Source organism: Leptosomus discolor, chromosome 4 (genome assembly GCF_034619465.1).
Source record: "Leptosomus discolor isolate bLepDis1 chromosome 4, bLepDis1.hap2, whole genome shotgun sequence".
Classification (NCBI taxonomy): domain Eukaryota; kingdom Metazoa; phylum Chordata; class Aves; order Leptosomiformes; family Leptosomidae; genus Leptosomus; species Leptosomus discolor.
The window spans coordinates 77,401,120-77,423,085 of NC_141394.1; the positions used below are offsets into that span (position 1 = coordinate 77,401,120).

A 21,966-nucleotide genomic window follows, 5' to 3' on the forward strand; every position below is an offset into this window, starting at 1 on the left:
GTATACTGTTCCTTTAAAACTTGCCTGGCTTTTTCTTAAACACACAAGTCAAAAAAAAAAATCTTCACCAGGATAAAGCATTTCATCCATTACACTGAGATTTTCAAGGAGGCCCTAGTTCGGAAGTATGAGTCATTGTCAATGAGTACTAAGGGACTTATTAAGAAACTCATTATCAGCATGATAGACCATAACTAATACAGTGGAGCCACAGCGGCTATGCCCATCAAGAATAGTGAGGAACTGTAATCCACATAATCTTAGCTTTTGAGGATATGGATTAACATGGACGATTTTAATGCTTTTTCAGAACCTCTGTCCATTTGGGCAGTATTCTACAACATAATTACATTAAATTCAGATACTTTACACATTAGGATTTAAAGACTACTTCTGGTACATGTGTAATAGTCACTTCAAAAAATATTCCAGCTCAGACTCCAAGGCACAGACGTGTATTACGAAACCGTACAAATGATCCAGAAGGTTTCTGGTTATTATTTCTGGAACCACTGTGAGGATCTGAAACCACATCTTCTGCATGATTAAAATTATCTCTAACATGAGACTTTTTATTCCTCTAACTGGGTCACAGATGAGCCAACAGCATTAAGCAAAGTTGGGATTCACCTAAACAGGGAGGGAAAAGACAGATCTTGCAAATGCATGCATGTCATGACTAATACCTCTTCCTACACTGTTTGACACACCTCATTCAAAGAGAAAATTTAGATGAGTTACCAGACAATGTTAGTGACTGTATTTAAGATCCCTAAAGGATCCAACGCCGATGCTTTCTGGCTTTGAAAAGCCTCGTGGTGACTGACAATTAAAATAAAAACTCCTCTGAGGAGCACAATGTGTAATTGAAGAGATGATAAAAATAAACACCTGAGAGGGGCTGCAAAGTTCTTTACAAAGCAAAATGAGGTATGTTCTTTCCCTCCCAGGTATTTACCTTATGGCAAAAAAGACCAAACATCCTGGAAGCGACATTGCATGAGATCTGTGATGCACAAGAAATGTTGCATTATGGCCTACCATTGGGGAAGAAAAATACACAGAGGGCTCTATACATATGCTTAGAGAAACAAACCAACAAAAAAGCAAAAATACGTGTGGGGAGAGGTCAGTTGTAGAAATCACCTCATCAGCAGAAAAACAGAGCAAACAAATAAGGTTTACACAAACATTCATATTCAAGAGCAGCCTTGTGATCTTGAGAAACAAAGGCATGCAGATTTTGGAAAATACCTTTTTAAAAACAAAAGATGCCAGTGCCAAAGTTGCAGCTGTAGCCATATTCGGGTACCTTGTTAAAACATTCAACACTGAAGAATAATATCATAAAATGTTTTTGCAATATATTCTTTCAGAAATTTTGATGGCAACTTTTAGCCGGTGCAGCTGTTACTCTGCATTAATAAATCGTCCATAAGGTTTCATCCTGCACACGGTCCAGACACTTGCAAGTAGTTTCGAGGGCCATGCTCCCCTCCAGCAATACGAGATATTCCATATATAAATGATGAACAGCAAAGGTTCTTTTTATAAGCAGCTTTCCAAATACACAGATGCCAAACCAGCTCCTGCACCACTGTTTCAGCACACAGAGCCCAAGCCCAGCAACCCCAGCCACGGACTGACTGAAGTCAGATCCTGAAGAAATTCTACTGACCAGTCAGCTAAACTCACACAGCGTGGTCAAACCAGACGCGTGCCAGTGGCAGCCAGACACCCGCTGGCAAGTTCAGACATTTGCTGGCAGCCACAACCGCAATGGCTCTGTAACGTGCCATGCCCCAAGGGCTGCAGACCACCCCGTCCCTTTGTGAGGAGAGGAGGCAGCGGTGCAAAGTGCCCAGGAATCACTGCTGAGCACAGGGGACTCTCGGTGGGGAACTCTGGGGACAGCGTGACACACATCACCTTAAGTATTCCCCTTGTCCTGAAGTTCTTGCTCCAGGGTCTGAGTAGGAAATTTTCCACTAGCAAATAACAGGCAAAATGTTGGCCGTTTCTGGGAACCACACGCCCAAACTCCCAACACGTGTAAAGCTCACTCAGCAGCACACACTTGTATACTCCCAAGATATGGGTCAAATCAGGTCATGGCTTGTACGCCTTGCAAAATACCCCGACAGTGGGACACGCCTGCTCATCTGTTAAAACCTCGGTCCACATAACCTTTGGAGGACAGATGAGCCTGTTTCGGTCAGCTCTGCTGATCACCTGCCTGTGCTCCCAACCTCGAGGGCACCTACAGGAGCAACAATGTCCTGCGTGACACTGGGAAAGAAAGGCTGAGAAAAGACTCAATTGCTGTCGATGGAGACATCAGGAAAGGGAGCAGAGGCAGTAGGAAGAGCTATTGCACCGAAGGGCAATGCCAGAGCACGAGCACATGGGGTTAAACTGACCCTAAGTGCAAGCTAGACATTTCAGTTACTAACCATCAAAATGTGGTATTTCACAACAGAAACAGAACAGAAAAGAAAAAAAAAAATCCACCACCTTTTTCTGAGATTAATCTATCTATAAATGGGATTACACGACATGGTGCTGACAAGGGACTGCACCTGATTACCACAAAGGCAGTCTTTTACTAAAATAGCTTTATTTGAAGAATGGGACAGGTATACCAATGTGCATACTTGCAGGTGCCCACGTAACAAAAAGCATTTGTGGCCGCTCGTGCTGACAGCATTTAAAAGAGCAGTTTAGCCAGAGGCTTTAGAAGGACATCAATAATAACAACTCCTATCCGAGTTATGCAGCTCATTCTCTAGTACATCAGAAGCAGCAAAGGGACTTTCCTTGAAAGTACTAGCAACTAGCATCGGCATGCAGCTCAGGTAAAGGAATGACATCACCCTGTATCTCAAAAGCATTACCTCATCTCCTAATCCAAGGAGTGAGTCACCCAGGCAGTCAGCTGCAAATCTCTTGGCACAGAAAATGTAGGTTACCACGACGCACTTACACATTCCTCTGATCTGTCAATGTAAATAGCTATTTGTTCAGCTTCACTGGTCAGCAATATGGCACATAATTGTTAAGTGGCTTGTCTTTCAGAACTAACACTTAAAAAGCCCCCCCCCCATTAACTATCGAGCCCTAAATGAGAGGCTGCTCTTTTGCTCATTAAGAGTTTGAAGCCGAAGTTCTCCATTGGCTCGGCGCGGGTGCCGCAGCCCTATCAGCGGCGCTGGCTGCTCAATCTCCAGGCCGACGGGTGAGGTAATGCAGTTTCTAAAAAGCCTTCACAAAAAAAAAAAAGCAAAAAAAAAAAGCATAACGATCCGAAATGGCATACGCTACCAGGGAATTTGCTGTCTAGACTCTTTACTGGAAAGGAGGGCACCGCGCACGAGGTTCCATGGCAGGTTGATCGGTGCAGGAAGAAAGCTACTGATTTATAGCAGTGGAGAAAAAAAGAAAAGAAAAAAATCGTGTAAACAGAGATCAAAACAAACTGAAGTACTAAAGCTTCCACGAGCCGTTCAACAGCAAGTGTGACATTCATTTCCCATGCCTAACACTCTTTATCATGTGAAGAAAAATCAAGCCTGCTCACATGCAGGCACACCTGAGACAAATCTGGTGCCAAAACAGTCGATATTATTGTTTTCAGATGGGCTGGACTTTCCAATAACTCCAAGGAAACAACTAAGCCCAGGTAAAATCTTCTCCTTAGAATAGGAAGTGTTATGTTTTAATGTTTTTCTAACACTGCAGCTTGTGGTTTTCAAACCTGACTCTTACAATAAACTGCAAGAGCTTCGTTCCAGCTACTAATTAACTAAGAGTAACCTATATGACCTTAAATAAGGGTAACAATTTTTTTTCTGCTATGATTATCTCTACAATAGGATCACTGTAACAAACAGGATCAAAGCCAACATCAGGCATGTTCTTAAGAAAGGTACTTCTCAGCGACAACTGTGTCTTTTAAGCCCTTTTAAATTTAATCTAGGCAACATATTAAAAGCCACATATGGCAGCTTCACTCTAAAGGGTAGAAACAAGAGTCTGCACAAACAAATCTGGGAGAGAAAAAGCAATCATTATACGTTCCGCTTTTTTTTTTTTTTTTTAAATGCACAGGCATATAGTAATACAGGTATCCCTCCTATAAATGTTTACAGATTTTTCAGATGAGATATACACACACACACTGGGCAAGGTCTTGAGACGTCCCTCGTTCAGGTTGGTCTGGAACTGATTCATTGTTTGCCCCTTTTTTTGATATGCACACAGGGAGGTATCTGCACAGATGCACTGGTTCATGACTTCTTTCCAGTATAAGAGGTTATTTCTCCTCCTCAGCTTAGATTTCAAGATGTCAATTCATCTGTTTTCCCTTCAGCTACCTGCAGAATTCCTGAAGCACAGGGTACTACAAGGATGACAGCATACCATTACTAACAGGCAAACCCTAATCAAACAGAAGTACACTGGGATGAAGGGACCAACCAGAGCCTAAGGAGGCATTTTTTCTTCAAACTTTCTGCAAGACCCACAACATCACCGATTCCTTGAGAAGAGAACAAAAACCCAGGCACCAATACAATCTTTTGAAAAACAAAGGCTATTGAGTTAAGCTGTTCTACTGCCTAAAGCACTGGTAAAAAGAGCAAAGTATTCTTCAGAGCATACAGCGCAGTTTAACCAGCCAAGGAGGAAGAAAATTGACTGCAAAGTGGAGTCCATGATTTACATCAGTAAAATGACCTTCTGAGACTTGTTCAAGGGCAACGAGGAAGCTGAAGCAGGAAATATCACCAGACATGTGCTGGGTTTGTCTAGGGAAAAAAAAAACCCTCCTCTCGTGAATGCCGTTGTTTCTGATCTCAGCATTACACTTGTTTACAAAGTGCATACCGGTTCCCGACTACCTCCTGCTTCTGTTAACCAGCGTATGTCCCCAGACTGTCTTCTGGATCAGCACCGTGAGAAAGGCTGCACCTGGACATCTGATGAATCAGTATTTTATGGAGCAGTTTATGGAAGCAGGATTATGTGGTCTTCCTCCTCTGAAGAGGTAAGAGCCAGCCTGTGCCAGGGCGGCACATGAGAGACTCCATAGAAATAAGTTTCATCTCAGCTGGGGTGTGACACACCGAAAGGGCACACCAACTCCGCACAGCGGCAGCAAGTGTAGATGCTTCTCAAACTTCAGGATGATTTTTACCATCAGGCTGCACAGCTCACCCAGTAACAGTTCACAGGATCGGTCAAGTGACCAAAGCTGGCGCCCTGCGCACGTTAAGATCCTTATGACAGAAGTTTTTACCTACTACCGTCTTTCTTCTCCTTCCACCATCCCCCACACTCCACAAGCTGGTAGTTTCCATTCCATTTTTCATTGCTTAGAGAAGACTAGGCCAAGTCATAAACGTAACTTTCATGGCCCTGTATTTTGTGTATGATGAGCACACGAAGTGAGGCTGTCATTCTGCGCCTGGATGAGTGCTAGAGGACTCATTTGAAAAGTCCTTTTATTCTCTCTCCTCAAAGCAACACCTGCAACATCCTTCCAACAACTTTAATAAATTACTACAGTTGATATCTCGGTTGTGATTCTACACTTCAGATCTTAAAAATCTGATCAGGTGTAAGCTACCAGGGTCCCCACAAAACTGTCTTTTCCACAAACAGCGTAAAAAGCAACAGATGACAGCAGCACAGTAGCTTGAGAATTACACTCTCCTTTCCAGGATCAGAGGCACAGTATCTTGTTCAGCTTGAGTTTGCCCTTAAAAGAATTAGACCTACTTGTCCTCTGCCCTCTCTTGAGCAGCCCTGCAGGGAACAGAGGAACTAAAGCATGTTACCCAGACTGCCCCAGCTTCACAAGAAATCAGGTCCCCAATACTGTTTGCTGTGCAATCAGACAAACCCTTCTTCTGAAGGCTAGCAAACTAAAATACCAATGTTACTTTAATCATCGTCAAACAAGACTTGGGGTTTTGACTACAGAGATGCCAGCCTGCTCTGCTGCCATGGTAACAGACTTTTAAAAACTGTTCTCCTTAATAATAATAATAAAAAAAGTGCACAGAGCTTTAAGAAAGACTTTATTTTGACATTATTCCATCCCCCTCCTTAACATGGCAAGTTTTATTAATAAAGAAAAGACTGCAACAGTCTTCTGGAATTTAAGAGCAGTCCTTTCTGAGACAAACCAGAGCTGCTGTTACTGAGCTCCTTAAAACTAATAGCACATAAGGAAGAAGATTAGCGAAGAAAACTAAAATCACACAAAATCTTGCCTCTACAGAAAGAGGTCCTATACAGAAGCTCATTAGCCACCATTGGTACTGTTGCAGCTTTGGGACGTTTTAAGACAACGTTGTAACTCTGACACCATCTCCACCCAGCCCCCCCAAGGCTCTTTTGGGGACTACCTGGGCTCCTATAGCACCACCTGGGAGCTAAGCAACATGCTTCTCTTCAGAGACAGGGAGAACTGGCAATAGCAGAATGCTTCACTTCAGGGGTCCAGGATTTAAGCTGATCTCTGCTGGACTTTTTGTGTTTCTTCCCCTGGCCCTGCCTGGACAGGGTGGATTTTTAGATACGTATACAGGGTCCACATCTCTTAAAAAATTAAGTCACAGAGCAACTCCTAAGGGAAAAGAGAGAACAACACAGAAGGAGAGCAGAACATGGCAAACGCAGAGTCTCCTCTTTCAGGGATACAAAGAAAGCAGAGTCTATGAAACATGCAGCGACCCTGACAAAGATTAATAGTTACCTGCACACGGAGGACAAAGTCCTGAAGAAAGTCGGAAATGAGATGTCAGTGGCCGTGCTGCCAGACGAATGATTTGCTAAACGGTCCGAAATGCTTAGTACTTGGAACAGGCACTTTCTTTTACAGAAACAGAGATAGGCTGAAAGTTCAAAAAGGCTTTAGGGTAAATCATTTTGTTGTGTTTTGGGCAGCTGAGATCCAAATACCTAAGTTATCCATTCCCTGTGATGAAACAGGTATTCGTCTAGGCATTACTAGAGCTGATGCATTTTAATATGTGTACACACTAGAACTGCTTAACAGCCAATACAAAACATGCAGTGTACCATATGTAATTAAATCACAAGCTACTATAAAGATAACTAAACAACAGAGACAGCCTAGAGACAGCGAGCTGATGGTAAATGTCCTTTCCAAGATTTGCAGCAATGCATTTTGACCATGTCTGTCAGTGTGACAGACGAAAGTTGGTGAGAAACATTAGCCCAGAGGGACTCTGGGACACTTTCCTGGCTTTGTTCGAGGCAGAGCATCACTTGTGAGGACTGGGGTTGAGAGCTCTGATATCATACAAGCCACAAGATCGCATTCTGTAGCTTCCCACGTGTCTCATAACAGAAGTTGTCAAACCCTGAAACATCTTTACAGTACAAGTGAGAGGACACATGTCAGCACTTTATCAGAGCTTTATCAAGCATCATCAAGAAAGCCACCAAGCTGCAGTTACAGGAAGTCTTTTGTTTAATTGAACAAGACATTGAACCAAGACGACTGTCTTTGAAGATGTGCAGTTTCAATAAATACGCAAGACCACTTGTCTAAGACGACAGCCGTACTTGTCACCTCGACAGAAATCATCATGCTGCATCACACTAACCACTAACTCAGCTTAGGCATCCATCAGCAATTCCCCTCCTCCTCCACAGGTTTACCACTTCACATTAAAAAGTTTGGATGCATTTCCCAGAAAAGCACAACTTCAAGCTATTCAAATAGTTTAAAACAGCCAGTCTTTTGCCAATGACTTTTCGTCTACTAAACATCATTAGAAGTACGTTTTCAGTAGAATTGTATTTTTTGTGTCACAAAGAAAGCAGCAAAGATCTGTACTCTGACAAACTCAACAAGTTTCCTAAGCCTGTCACCTCTTTATGGCCATGCACATCATGCACGTTTCCAGCAGCAGAAATGAAAAGAACCGTTTCTGCCATCAGGAATCATAATACATCTATGTAGTTAAAGAGCAGTCACATCCATTCTCTTCTTGCAAAACACAGGCTCCACAACCCTTGATAGCCCTTCTCTGCCTCAATTGCAGTTAGAATTTATCTTCCTTTGAAGTACAATTCTGGACACTCATTTCGTATTCATTATGAGCTTTTCCAGGACCGTTTAAGACACTAATATCTCTCTCTCTACCCGCAGGCAGCACAGGATCACATTTCCTTCCCCTGCAGAGGAATCGAGATGGCAACTGATAACCTGTCATGGGATCTCTTAGTACACAGCATTCTCAGTTTTAAACTGGTCACCTCGAACCTTCAACAAAATTGTGGTTATCAATTCCCACATCTTGTATTTCATTTAGTACAGTTTAATTATTACATACATCACACATTACATACATTAAATTATTATATACATCATTATTCTTTACTTTCTGGAGTAAAACTTTGCTTTAGGAAGTTTTGCACACGCTTTAAGGCTTAAGAGAATCAACTCTATATTCTCTGTATACAGAGGTCTGACCCCACTGCACAGCATTTGCTCCTGCAAGCAGCCTGTTTGGTGCACAAAGACTCTTCCAAGTGCTAAGCAGGAGATTGCTTCTGTTGCTGCCCTGTCGTCCCATGCCAGATGTTTTAAGATGCAGAAATACATTAAAAGTTAAGGTTAACACCAGTGAGCTAGATAGAGCCATTTATTTTTAAGCAGAATCCAGAGAGAATGCCATTTTCCCAGAATGTTTGTGTAGTTTGAAACAAAATCGCCTTTTTGTTTGTCCAGTGACTGTTAGCGGAGTCAGAACAAATTTATACAGGTTTAATAGAAATCCATAATATTCAGCACTGTATTCAATAGCTGCTATAATAACCTTTCAAGTGAAAGTACTCCAACAAGCCTGTCTTAAGCATTCCCCACTCAAGCTCAAAACAAACATATCTCAGCTTTTCATTGGATGATATTTACAGGCAGTGACTTAACTGAAAAAAATAACTGAAGTAGAAAGCTATGGACCGAACAAAAACCTTATTTTTATTCAGGCTAATAAAACACTGCTGCAGGGATGCCCTAAGTGGCAGGTGTGACTTGCCTAGAACTGATGTCACAAGATTTCTCTTTGAAAGAGATTGTTAAGTTATTTACCCTCCCTTAAGCTCTAGGAGGGCACATAAAAGAATCCAGAAATCACAATTCAAGCCCCTCAGAAGGTGTTTTGACCTCTTGCCTTGCCCTGACCGGCTTCAAGTGTGGGTTTTGCACTTTCTTTAGCACCAAAGTGTAAGAAGCTCAAGGATGAGAGTTACTGAATTTCTTCCCGTGTTTCCAAAGCAACTCAGGACAGCTTTTGGCTCTTCTCTGGCTTGACTGGGTGCACAGTCAAGGGAAGTGCAGGCAGTCAGTACCTTAAAGTGATTCCCAGGCACCTGGACACTTCACAGCAGAACACAATATTTCTTTTGGGGAAATCACAGCACTGAAAATGTGAAACTCTTTATGATGCTTATAAAGCGAAGGAGAAAAAAAAAAAAAGAAAAATACATTCATAATGGACATTAAATCATGTCCCTAATGGAGCTTTGGAGATTTCAAAACTCTTTCCCAAATCACTGCTTTAAGCATCACTCTGTGCTCTCCAAAGGGCAGAAAAAGAACAATCTGCTAAAGAGATCTATAGGTTCACTTCGCCTACAATGCAGTTAGTTTTCAGCTGACTTCAGTATAAAACTTCTTTGCATCTCCACATTTCTCTGAAAGAAAAAAAAATATAATACTGGGCTATTCCACAAAAACATGCCACTTTTTGTCCAAAAAAAGATCACAGATGTCTAAGTTTGTAAAGTTTATTTTATGTGGCTATCACAATAAAAAGTGGCAAGAATCTAGTATCTATACAATACAGTTCAAAGATACTGAGAGCTTTTAGAGGGATAAGGTTGTTAACAGATTTTGTGACGGGACATAACCCAATTATTTCATTTTTCCAGTATACAGTGGTATATTTACTGTGACTGCTACAAATGTCAGCCTTGTGGACTGAAACTTATTTTGTCCCATGATCCCAAATCTCTCAAATAAGGAAATAAGATGCTTACTTAGGGATTAGTCTGCAACAGCCACATCATGAGCCAATGCAGCTACTTGTTTATCGGGTACATCCCAGTGCAGCCTCTGCCCACAGCACTGAAACCACCACGACTAGAGCTGCCCCACGAGGCTGCACTCCCTGCAGCCTTCCTGACAGTGCAAAGAAAAATCGTGTCAGTCGTGAATGTATCTCCAAGCTGTTACTCTCACATCATCTCCACCAAGTAACCCACTTATTCTCCCCTTTCTCACCAAGTATCAGCTACCAGCTTTTCCACAGGAGTATCTCCACCGTTTATCCAGCCCACAGTAGGCTTTTCTTCTGTCTCCATCTTCTCCAGCCTCCCACTGCCCCATCAGTCACGCCAGCCACAACCAGCCAGCCATTTTAATATACAGGCAAGTTCACACTTTCATTTCTCTCCCATAACAAATCCGCATAAAAGACAGACAGAAGCCCATTAAGTAATTCGGTATAAAGCTATGCAGGTGGGAGGACATGTCACTCTCGTTAGTAAACGACAACAGTCTCAGTGATGTGCTATGAACCATTTCCACTGCTTGAGAGACAGTTCTCTATTTTCACTATGATTAAGCATCATTATTTTAACAGGCTGATTCTTCCAAAAAGTAGTCTCTTCGGTCTTACACACGGACAACGTATTAATTATAAAGCTAAGTTTTTAATGAAAACCCTTTACTCTTTAAAGTAAGCTCCTTTTTAGAAAAGCCAAGATTGACTGAGTCTACCCTGAACTTCAGCAAGCAAGCTTTACGTCAAGTAACAAGAAATCTTGGAGTTGTAAACAATACAGCTATTACAGAGAAGTGATTTTCATGTTAACACAATGGATAGGGAAATAAAGTTTTTAAATTCATACGCGCAAGACTGAAACGCAGAGTCACACCTTTTCAGCACTGGCACCCTGACCATGGTTGTTTATGTTGGAGCTTAGAGCCAAGGAATGAGGAGTTTTACCATCCTATACACACATACAATTAGTAGTTCAGCAGCCTTTCCTTTCTAATTGATCTGCTCACATGACAAATGATGAACATCTCACTTGTCACTGTCTTAAGCAGTAGTTTCAAGATCTGAAGTGTTTGACAGAGCTGCTGGAACATTTGAAATTTTACTACCTCACTTTCCTAATTAACACACGAGCTCCAGACAGTCAGGTTGACATTTTATGGCTAGGCAAAGGAAGTAACTACAGTTCTATTGAACACTGAAAGTTTGGAGATCTAATGGCTTTTCTTAAAAGGCACTTGGAAATTAAATTGATGCTTTTGCACCAGGACCTGGAACTACAGTTCATTGCACTCTCACCCAAGATAGTTAAAAAAAAACCTCATCAAAACAATTAACACGCAGCAGCACACACTTTCCTCACTCTGAAAGAACACAAAATCTTTAATGCTGCAAGTGCAGCACAGAAAAAAAAAAAGTTTTTCATTAGCCATTTCTTACAAGAAGATGTTGGTTAACAGCTTACATAACGGTACTGTTTTATGAAGATAATATTGTGGTTGCAGGCACAGAGACCTCTTTTACCTCAAAAATGTTGGAGGAGGAAGAAAAAGCCTCAAGAGTTAGAGAGAGTAAAACTTCACATGCCACACGCCCAATCCAGAGAGGAAATACAGTGGGAAGGTTACAGACTCTGAGACTTTAACGATCTTAATACTTTGACCCAAAACAGAATTGTCCCAACAAATTTAATGAGGCCAATTACTCACTCAAGTATGTCTACATTCACTGCATGCAGTCTTTCAGCTGATGCTGACAGCAGATTAAACATTTACATATTTAAAAGTGTAGCTTATTTGGAGTATCCATCACTTTTGTTTCTTGTTAAATTCTGTTTTATCTCAACAGCATTTGTTTACATAACGGTAAGTGTAAAAAGGCCTATATTCATAACACTTAATGGCTTCCTAAAGGCCAGAATGAAGTTTTACTTCCAAAATTAGTTCTCTCGCAGGCTCTGCATCTTAACTGCCAAAATCCATCAGTGTCTTTGGCCAATTTGAAAAAACAATTTGAAAGCCCATCTGAAAACTTCCTATATGCATAACAAATGCTCTTTAGAAGTTTTTATGACTCCTACAACCTACTAACTTGTAGGGAATTAAATATTGCATGAACAAGCTACAATTTTCATTGCCTAAGCACCAACCTTTAGATTCTAGAGTCATACCACACTGGAAGAAGATCAAAACTCTGGACAGACCAGTCAAGTGACAAAATCTAGATGTGCAAAACCGCTTCTATAGTATTTAATGCCTGCGTTCTCAAAATCTTTAAAAACCTGGGCTCATGTTTTAATTTGTACTGAAAAATAAAATGTATATTTGCACAGATTTCAAATGTGTGTGTTATAACTGGTGGTTCCATTTTCACGGCAGTCGTCAGAAGCTATTTGCAGCAACAGAAAACAGACCAATATTTTAAGTATCTAGCATTGAACACTTTGTGAAGGACCACTGTTTGTAACTGACACCTTCCTCTTTACAGAGCTCTTTACAGTTTTCATATGCTTTTTGATTCTGCTCTAGAACGTATTTTTTAGAGGAAAGTTCTTTACTACAGCAATTTTTCTTGAACACAAAAATACATCTGAACAAGTCTCAAAAAGTTGCACCCATAAGTAAAATTCTCTCTCGGAAACAAAGGAACATGAGTTAATATTCACGTTACTTTTGAGTATGAGCTCTCATACACTACCACAGCAACAGACCAACTCTTTCCTTAGACTTCCATATACTGAAACAGAGGTCTTGTAAACAGACAGCAATAAACAACCACAAGCAAGAAGCTCGTACAGTGCGATTCCCCCTGAATTCAACTTTCATTCTCCAATGCTCAACATGCGAAAGCATGATACAGGACTGGTCATCAAATCCAACCATCCATGACAGCGAAGGACAGTGCACTTTGTCATCACCACAAACTACCTCTTACTTGGTATATTTATTCCTCCTAATTCTAGGAGAGAATGACTCATGGATCTCACTTCAGCACAGGGGAAAAAAAAAAGTGGGCAAAAAACTTCCTTTTAATTTCTAGCTGAAGTTTATTCAAACTGATCATGGAAACAGCACCAAACAAGAAACTTAATTCTTTAGATTTCCTTCTTACAGTTCATTATGAAGAAGTGATGCAACTCTTTACCACTCAGTACTTCAGGGTGACCTTCAGCACTATTTCATTGCTAACACGTCCTATTTCATAGGCAGCCTGCTTATCTAGTATGAAAAAAAAAGCATCCAAAACCAAACAAAACCAAAACAAATCCTTTGTTCATTTATTAAGTCACAACGACTTATGCTTTTTCTCCAGGGGGGAAAAAACACCATACTTGCCAAAACATACTCTAGTAATACAAAGCAGATGATCCTCTCATTTGCTTCAAATCACAAGTAACTTGTTTTCACTCAGCAATTACATACAATTCCCAAACTCAGTTACATCATCTAGTTGGATAGTTATCACATAGGTCAATCGCACGACTAAAATGCTGACACAGTCTAGTTTGAAATGGCAACATGAAGCAAGCACTCCAAAACCAAGTTTGAGAATAGCCACCAAACTTTATCCGTACCAAGTTTGCTGCATTATTAACCATCTATCAAACATGGAAGAAGTCGCATTCATTTTATTACAGGAAATTATGGTTTTAAAGATTTAGTCAGGAAAGAGGTTAAGCCTTACCTCTGGTTTACTGAGACTGGATGACACAAGAGAACCTGATCCCACATCCAGATCCCACTGTTTTCTCCCACTGTTTTCTGGATCCAGTGCAGCAATTCGTCCATCCAAAGTGCTGATAATTACTAGAGATCTGCAAGTTGGAAGTGTTCACAGTCAAAACTACAGCCGTATGGAGTTTATTGACTAGCTGCTTTCTATATTTGATAGAGTGCAACTCCAACTTTAAAGTTAAGTCTATATATTCTGCAGAACAGCAATTTAACTGGATAGCTCTACCTAGACCAACAGGAGACTAGAAAAGTTGAAGTCTCTGGCTGGATGTCATAAACTAGTTTACATGCTATAAGATACTTCCAGAGTTCAGTTTCAGGGGAAGATAGTTGGCTTTTTGCTCCCACATGCAGGTGTTACCACTACAACATTGAATGAGATCATCTTCTTTTGAGATATTTATATGAACAGTACAGATCCTATTTTTTTCCAGTCCCTCCCACACTGATCTTTAATACGTCTTTTCAAAACAACCTAAACCTGAAACTATTAACCCAGCAAATCAGTCCATAAGAAATATTAAGTTGCAACTAAGTTTTCCAACACCTCTGGATGAAACAGCACAATCCTGGAGATTTGACAAGACTCAGAATAAACCAAGTCTCACCTAAGGTATACACTGGACACCAGAAACAACCTCCAATGTCCCCAGACACAAAGCAAGCAATCTTACGCGGCTTAGGCTAAGTAGCCTACCTGTCTGGGGATACATGGTAATGGCAGGCTAGCTGTTGATTTCCACAGCACCTGAAGCTCATAGATTTTAGTAAATCTTGTTTCTTACACAGCAGTACAATTAGAATAAGCATTTCTGATTGGGCTAGAATTCAAGCATTAAAATGCAAAAAAAAAAAAAAGGCAAGCCAAAAACAAACAAAAAAAACGCCTAAACAATACGTCAGAGACAAAACACTGACAAGATATTTTTGAAGGGCCTTTGTTTCCTTCAAGATTGTTTCACTCTGACCTGAAAAAGCTGAGATGTGCCAGCAGTTTTGGCTTGTAGCAGGTTCACCACTCTTCAAAGGCTGTGGGAGTAGAGCTTGATTGCTTTACAGACTGCTTGCACTGAGGGGGGCTGGATCTAGTGACCCAGAAGGACCTTTATAGACGTTGTTTTCAATGAGAGTAAGGACTTGTGCAAATAAACCTGATGGGGTGATTAACTGTTTTCAGGGGAGGGTGAAAGGGCAGGGAAGTAGTAATGCACACACAGACATGTATAGGAATCATTACTTTAAACAATAAAGGACACCAAATTATTGTGCAGAACTGACACCAAATATATTCACTTGTCCAAAGTTAACAGTGTAGTAAGCTGAAGTTGAGAATGATGGGGGGCTATTGTTTTTCTTTAAAAAGGGAAAAAACTAAAATCATGATCTTAAAAACATGTTCAAGGATAGCAGCTTATCACATCACTTATGACAAAGGTGATTTAAAACGTTGCAGTTTTACATGTAAAAGTAACCCACATATTTTACTGGACCTTATATTGTACTATGGCACTATTACTGTTAATAAATAGAAAACAAAATGTGTCTTTAACCTGTACCAAAACCAATGTAGCAGCTCCTGCTTGTGAAGGTGGCCAAGCACCACACTCGGCTAAAAGCTTAGTTCAAGCAATTGTTAAAAAAAATACCAATTGTGCAAATATTTGAACGGTAGAATACATGAGTTTTTATGAACTGAGTACATACAATTATTCCAACTGTACAGAACCCAAGACCAGGTTAATAATAAACCAGATTGCAGGAGACTATCTATTCTCAGCACCATAAACAAGTGCTCACACACTAAAGGCCTTGGACACACATTTAACAGAATCTGTTTGGTAATCTTTATGGTAAAGCAATTTATCTGAAGCAGTCTAGCATTGCATAAAAATATTATTCCAAGTGGGTCTATTTAAATTTTACGTTGATCCAGCTGACAACTACATTATTGAAAAAAGGTAGAAATGTAGCTAGAACAGAGGGAATTTTGGCAGTAACACTGTAGAGAAGACAAATCCTAAAATCACACTGTGAAATGTTTCCTTCCCATCTACTGTCATTGTTTTCCTTTATCTAATCCTTCTCGCTTTTCTCCCTCAAGTAACAGATGCTTTATGCCTTTCTATCTTACCTTTCCATATTATCTTTCCTGACCAGATGCAAACCTCAACCTTCCCCCAGAGTTCTCTCATTATTTAAGCTTTGCCACTGCCACCCAAGACAGCGGTTTTGGAATCCGTATCTTCATCATGACCTCTGGTCACCCAAACCGTGGTGTAGCCACACTTACATTTTAAGTTTAGCCAAATAGGAAAGGGGCGGGTGGGGTGGAGGGAAGCGAAAACAGAAATCGTGCCATCAGAGGGAACCTTTGGACCAACAGCACACACTTTGAGAAACTGGTTTAACCAACCGCTTCTGCACACCCTAACAACCCTGACTTTTCTTGGGTGCAGTGGTACTCTCTCTTAGTCTCCTTGGCCACCAGCTCTATAATGGACTTTGTTTCACAAACTCCACCTACTGAGCAAACACTTTGATGAGACATAGGAACAGGATTGGATTGGTTTATAGCTAAATCTTGCACGTGGCTACCTGTAGAACTGGAACTTGGTGCCAGAAAAGCATTCATTTCTCTGCTTTTTTAATAAGTGCCTCATTTTGAACTAAACAGTCATGTTTCCTGTCCCATCTTCATCTTGTTCAACAATAATCCTATATGTCAGAAAAAAAACCTGCTAAAAACCCTTACTCTTGTAATAAAATCCTTACTCTTGTAATAAAATCCTTACTTCCTTCTTCTACTTTCCTATAAATTATAATCTTAATGTATTTTCTCCCCATCTCTGATCGACTCCTGTAAGTGAAAATTCTGTCACTTGAACTGTAATTTGTACAAGACCTGCAATCCGTCTACATGTACCCTAGACCCATGCAGGTGTTACACTTTCACACTGTCAGATTTCTCTTTTTTCAAGTTTCCCCCCTTTCTGTGTGAGATTCCACTGCTTGCAGCTTTGCATGCCAAGTAAGAAGTGGTGACAAGAGACCTTCCCATCCTTCAGGTATTCTAATCACAAGCACTAGATTAACACATTCTGATAAAAGCAATTTAGGCAACTACTTCAAGAAACTATTTCAGAGATTAAAAACAGGCAGGCAACTTACTTTTTGCCATCCCACAGTACTACCATAAGTTTACTGTAGCGTATTATGCTCAGTTCTTACAGCAAATTCCTGCAAACACCAGTAGAACACGGCCACGATTCAAGAATAAAGAGCCATCCTTTTAGCCATCTCTTTGCAAGCCTGTGCTGGCTGAAGAGGTTAGGACTGTGCCTGCAATTCCACCGCACTGAACAAGAATCACAATATTGTGGATGCATCTTTGGGACACCTAATCGACAAGTTGTAAGGAAAAGGAATTCCTGCATTAGCTTCTAATTTGGTTAAGCCTGACAAACTCTGTTATTCTCTACAAAACAACACCTTATCACTGGCTTTATCAGCATCACCTCCTGACTGGGGTAAAGCTTAAAGCTCACCTTGACCAAAAAAGCCAGCTTCCAATGACATACAAGTTTTCCAAGAACGCTACCAAACCAGACCTCAATTCTGCATACCATCCCACACAAAACACAAAATATTACCCAATTTAAGGTCAAAGGTAAAAAAGTCTATAAATTGCCAAGGAAGCGAGGAGGATAGAGACAAACAGCACCAAGGCTGCGGATTCCTGAAACGTCAAGACATTTGCAGAAAGCAAATCACTGACTATACTAGGGAGTGAATCACATCACACAGATACTCAGAGAAGGAAAAAACCAACCGACCAACCCAAAACTGGAATTGCAACAGCCTCCACAAGCCTGGACCAGAACGAAGATACAGAAAGGAATCGCTCCAAACTAGGCAGTTACTGTAATCCCAGGATCCATCAACCACACATCTGAGAAATGAACATCAGTAAACTAATAAAGATACTTATGCACTTGACCTTCCCTCTAGCTGCTGCTCCAGAACATGTTATGAACCAAGTAATGGAGGAGAAGACAATCCCTTCTGGGCCCTTATAGATGGCCAGCAGGAGGACTAAAGCAAAGGGCCAGTACAACATGGCACATCCATAATCAGAGCAGCTGTCAGAGACTACACTTATACTATATAGTCAGATTTTATTTGCATTTTGTCAATATGAAAACACATCTGGACACATCTCCCCCACCCTGACATTCTACAAACAGCCTCTACAGTTAAATAAAATATTTTCTTACCATTTCCTATCATCTTTCTCTCACAGACACAAGGTTGTTATTGAAGCACAGTTAGAGTGTTCCCCCTGGAAACTATGCAAAACATCTACTACAAACTTCCCCATACAATGACAAAAGGCCAGTCCTGGGCCTTACAAACTTCCCCATACATTGACAAAAGGCCAGTCCTGGGCCTTAAAACTATTGTTTATGTCATATCATGAACACAGGCCACTTTTTGAGACCAGGTGGCCTGAGCACAGCCCTGTTCTACTTTGCAGAAGAGAAGGATCTGATTTACCTATGAACAGAAGGGCTAAGACTGCAAGGGAAGATGTAAACAAGATAAAGAAGGAACACTGATAAAGCTCATCTACTCACTTTCACCACGCAAAAGCTTTGCATTTATTCAAAGAAGTTGTTTTTGTTACAAAAACAAAGCAGAACTTACCATCATTTTTGGTACAACACTTACCACTATTCCTGTCTCAGTTCAAAAAAACCAAACCAACCCCAATACCCTCAACCCTCAAAAGCCTTTTGGGACACTGCAAATACAGCTGTTTGTCAAACTTGCACTCTAAACAGCTATTCAAATTTCAAAACCTGCGTGTTTGCTTGCAAAGAGCACGGTAATTCACTAACCCTCACATTTTCTTCTAGGAAACAAAAAAATCCACAAAACCAAGATGATTACATTAATTTGCCTGCAGCAAAAACAGCTGGGGTTTGGGTTTTGGATTTTTTTCAGATTATATTGACCTGTCACATTACATGGATATTTTATTGCTGAAGAACAATTAGCTGAGGTGAGCAGAGATCCCACAAACACAGATGAAAAAATTAAAGAAATGCAGGCAAATTCTACAGCCAGGCAGCCATTCTATTTTTATTCGATGACAGCAAATCTATTCCTATGCAGTAATCAATTAGAGAACAGCTACATTTAATCTCGAGCTTAAATTACAAAACTGAACATCTTTAGTGTATTTTACTTAACTGTAGTAGTCAAACAGGAAACTCATTTTTAAATATTTTCAGGGCTAAATAAGGGAAGATCTTATTACAAACTGAATACAGTAGAATTGTAATACACTAGATAGGATTTTTGATGACCTGACACACAAAACAATGATCCTGTTGCTAATCAGTGAATTAGATTTTCCTCAGAGAAAACAGGATGCCAGGTTACCAGCCAGTTTCTTCCTCTAAGCCAATGCTCGGGGCATACCAACAGAAAAGCTTCGGGCTTTTCATTTTTAGAACACGCTCTAAATTATAGCAGGCATTTAGTCATGCTCTTCTTCCTTTCAACTCTGGCTGTGGCTTATCACCTCATCTTTCTCAGCCAATTCAGAAACAGACTGGGAACAGCTCAGTAACATTTCTGCACTTGAGTCATTCATTAAAATCTTCCTTTTGCCAGAGCTTCTTGCCACATGCAGTTATTAAGGTATTTTATTTCCCCTTATTATATTCTGAAACTTGTTCGGCAATTTGTCTTGCATGTTTGGCTGTCCCTCAAGCATAGACCAGTGTCTGTGTTTAACAGACAATTAAGTACGCAAGAGAACTGTGTTTTCTTTGAAAGAAAAAGAAAAGATGACAGAAAGGGATACGATGCTCTGAAGGGCTGCGAGTTGCAGGTGTTAGAAAGAGTTTAGACTCCAGATGCAGTGCTTTCGGGTCTCCTTCCCGCAGGCACGGCACTGCCGCCCGGTAACAGGTCAAGAAAGGGATGGAGACTCGGTTTGAGCAGGGTAAGCAGACTGGCCAAACGCCACATAGCGTGACATCGGGCAGCTTATTTGTTTAAGAATTAAGACACTCTTTCCCCTTACTAACAAGCACAGAAAAGAACAAGTACCTTAGCGGGGGGGGGAGGTCCCGAAATACCCCTGGTGATGGGGAGGTCCCGAAGCACCTTCTTCTTACTGCCACAGCCGCCCCCTCGCCCCTCTGTCCAGCCTGCCCATCCCTGCAGCGCTGCCTCCAGCCCCATCTCGGGACTCGCCTCTTCCAGCCCTTCCCCTCTCCCCCCACCTTCCCCGCGCCTGTCCCCACGGCCCAACCTCACGCACTGCCTTGCGGCACCCTGGTTTCTCCACGCACCCCCCTTCCCAACGCCCCGCTCCCCCCAACAACAACCCACAGCCCAACTCTCCCGCCTCCCCCCTCCGCTCTTCCCACTCAATCCCCCCGACCCTCCCAAGCGCTATTCCCCTGCTGCGCACCCCTCCGAGCCTAAACCCCCCCCCCACACACACAACGCCCCTCTCCAGCACCCCCAGCTGCCCATTCATAGCCTGGACATAGCCCCCCCCGCCCTTCCCAGCACCCCCAGACATAGACCCTGGACGCTGCCCCCTTCTCCCCTGAGGCACTGACCCCCGCCCCGGGTACCGGCCCCGCCAAACACCCCCAAACCGGGTGTTAACCCCCTCCCCAGCATCCCCACGCACTGACCCCTCGCCCAGCCGGCCGAACGCCCTCCAGCACCCCCAGGCGCTGACCCCTCAGCCGGACAGCCGGCCTCCCCCTCGGCAGGCCCAGGCACTGACTCTCAGCCCAGTCACCGACACCCGCCCCCCCGCACCCACCTCCCGCCGGTCCGGGCCTCTCCGCTCTCCTCAGGCTCCTGTTCGCCGGGCGCCGCGGGGGCCACACCGGCCTCATCATCCTCCACCGTCACGTCAGCGGAACCGGCCGGCAAAGCGGCGGGAGCGGCGGCCGCCCCCAACCCAAAAGCGGCCTCCACAGCCGCGGCATCGCCCGGCGGCGGCTCCGGGCCGCCCGCCGCCACCCCGAACAGCACCAACAACGTGAAGGCGGCCAGAGCGCTGCGGCACCGCGGCCCCCGCATGGAGGGGCCCCGCCTCGCCCGCCGCCACCAGCCGTTAGGACATGAACGCTGCCGCCGCCGCCACAGAATGGGCGCCCGCCGCAGCCCTCCCCGCGGCGCCCCGCCCCGCGCCCCGCCCGCCTGGCCCGCCACGTACCGGCACTCCGCGCGCAACCGCCCCTGACACCGCCGCCCGCCCCTTCGCGGCGGAGGGGGAGCCTATTGGGCGGGCGCCACGCCGCTCCGCTCGCCGCTTCGCCTTGATTGGCGAGAGCGGGAAGGAGCGGTGTTTGTCAACAGAGCCGCCGAGCCAATTGGAGTCATGCCGCTCTTTCCCCTCTCCCTACCGCTGTTCCGACCAATCGAAAGCGCATGATTCACCGACCTGCTCTGGGATTGGAGGAGCTGGCGCGCCACACGTGCTGCTGACTGGAGCGCCGGGAGGCACGGCCACGCCCCTTCCCGGCCGCCCCTCCGCCGGGCTGGAGACGTGGCTGTTCCTCCGTGTCGGCAGGGCGGGGCCAGCGGCGCGCACCACCCGGCGCGCGGGATGGGGGGGGGGGTAAAGGGCCCCTCCGGAGCGGAATGGACTCGGCGGGCGGGAACGGCGGCGGGCGGCGCTCCCCGGCCCCGGGGCCGCGGCGTCCCCCGGGCGGCCTGAGGGAAGGAAGGGCCGGGCGAGGCGGGGACGCGCTCAGCTACGGCTATACCCACACCAACGCGTAGAGGCTCCGCTGAGGTGCCGGTAGCGGCCACCTCCCCCCCGAGGGCGGCAGTCTGTATTGCTTCGGGCAGCTTCTCCAGCCCGAGGGCCTTGTCTTCTTCAGGGAAAGGCACGGCGGGATCAGCCTCTCCCCTCAGGGCCTCGCTGCCCAGTTAATGGCTGCCCCGTCTGGCCTGGCTCTAGCGGACGAGCTTGGCTGGGTTGGTACGTGTGCGACACAACGTGGTGACCGCTAGGCCCAAGAGCGTTGGCCAAACGTCGCAGCAGCCTCGGACGCCATCTGTGGTACATTCAGCTCGTGTTTCTTCCATGT

General features: G+C 43.5%; 1 protein-coding gene across 1 annotated transcript in view; it reads right to left on the minus strand.

Moving 5' to 3' along the window:
* EIF2AK3 (eukaryotic translation initiation factor 2 alpha kinase 3) overlaps window positions 1-20,950 on the minus strand; it is a 44,350-nt gene extending 23,400 nt beyond the window's left edge. Inside the window, exons 1-2 of the mRNA XM_086464053.1 lie at window positions 20,688-20,950; window positions 13,785-13,914 (exon numbers count right to left, since the gene is read on the minus strand). Of these exons, the coding sequence (XP_086320179.1) occupies window positions 13,785-13,914; window positions 20,688-20,950 (393 nt within the window). The remainder of the gene's footprint in view (window positions 1-13,784; window positions 13,915-20,687) is intronic.
* Window positions 20,951-21,966: the final 1,016 nt, after the last annotated feature.